At 47.9% G+C, this 1,560-nt stretch overlaps 1 protein-coding gene across 1 annotated transcript in view; it reads right to left on the bottom strand.

The window, feature by feature from the left end:
* Positions 1-10: 10 nt before the first annotated feature.
* The window catches only part of LOC103782342 (protein transport protein Sec16A-like), a gene marked incomplete at both ends in the record, with an annotated part of 3,042 nt that continues 1,492 nt past the window's right edge, over positions 11-1,560 (bottom strand). The window contains one exon of the mRNA XM_008950111.1: positions 11-1,552. Within this exon, the coding sequence (XP_008948359.1) occupies positions 11-1,552 (1,542 nt within the window). The remainder of the gene's footprint in view (positions 1,553-1,560) is intronic.

Genomic DNA, 1,560 nt, shown 5'->3' on the forward strand with positions numbered 1-1,560 from the left:
CTGATGCGGCCTGGGAGGCTTTTGTCACCTGTTGATAGAAACGGTGTTGGTCACCCATCTCAGGACCCACCTGACCAGCACTACCAGCTGCCTGTTGAGGATATACCGGGCCGCCAAAAAGCGACTGATGATGGCCCTGCACAGAATTACTTGCGCCGTGTTTCTCCGGCATCCGCGGCACTGTGAAGTCGAGCACTCCGGCAGCTTCTTCTTTGCCATCTGAATGACTTGCAGCATTACTAGCCTGTGCTAGAGCACTAACAGGGGGGATGAGAGTGCTTGCACTTCCACCAGGGAGATGGGTCCCAGGAGAAATTGATGAGAGAGACCCTGGCTTGCTAGCAAATTCAGGAGCAAACCCTTCCATATTAACATTCTTTTGCCCTTCTGGAGCTAAATTAAGTGGAGTTTTCATAAGTAAGTTTGCAGGCTGATTAGAAGCAGTATCAGAGGAATTAACAGGGCTTTGTAATAAATTATGTTTTAAAAGATTAGTACTTGGAAGTGCATTAACTAATAGAGATCCAACTTGCATCACAGGTGTCGGCACATTTTCCCCAGAAGTGATCCCACCAGCAAGTGAAGTCTGGGGACCCATTGCAGGCTTGTCCCCAAGCCCAGAGTCCTTCATTGGCTGATTGTTTTCATTGCTGCTTAGCTGATTAGATAGAGAAATAGAAAAATTAATTGGCTGAGCCAAGGTATAGCTTTGATTAGGCTGAGCAATCAGGATAGGCTGATTTTGCAAAGACTCTGTAGGTGGAGAAGACAACAAACTTGCATAACCAGAACTTGCCTGAGACTGAAGTGCCTCCTCTTCTCCCATTTTGGGAGGATTCTCAAGATTTTCAGAAGATATATTTCCATCCTGGGCAAGTGGAACAGCAATAGTCCCTGGTTTACTTGGCTGCTGACTAGACAGGCCTTCTTCTGGTGGCTGAATGACTTCTACAGTTTGTTTGGCAGGTACGTAGACTGCAGGAGCAGCAGGAGCTAGAAGAACATTTCCCCCAAAATTTGGTAACTCATTATGAGCCCACAAAGTTGTTGCTGGGCTATCACACTTCTTAACTGCTCCCTGAGCTCTTGTTGAAGACCTTCTCTCAGACACTGACTGTATGTTTTCCATAATGGGTCCAGAGTGCAACATATTCCCAGCTTCACCAGCGACTGCGAGCGGCAGTGGGTGCACCTGAGGCATGAAAATAGTTTCCAGATTATCTGGGGGCTGTTCAAGATTGCCTGGCGACGCGGCTGGCCCAGCTGTACTCTTCTTGATATTCTTCTGGTTTGAGTGGTTCTCTCTTAATTCAACCACCATCTTTGCCTGGTCAATCTCCACAGGTTTCACACCAACCCCGTGCGACCTCACGGGTTCGAAAGAACTATTCGCGCTTGTCTGAAATACTCCCGTAGGCTTAGGAGGACTTGGAGTTGGAGGCTGGGAGAGATTGCCATGGTAGTTCTTGCCCAGGTTTACCTCACTTGAATCACCTCCCAGAGGAGAGGAGTCAATCTGTTTAAAGAAGCTAGCAGAAGATTCTTCATCGGGCTTCCCAC

The sequence above is a fragment of the Merops nubicus genome, unplaced genomic scaffold (genome assembly GCF_000691845.1).
Source record: "Merops nubicus isolate BGI_N331 unplaced genomic scaffold, ASM69184v1 scaffold41611, whole genome shotgun sequence".
In the NCBI taxonomy this organism is placed as follows: domain Eukaryota; kingdom Metazoa; phylum Chordata; class Aves; order Coraciiformes; family Meropidae; genus Merops; species Merops nubicus.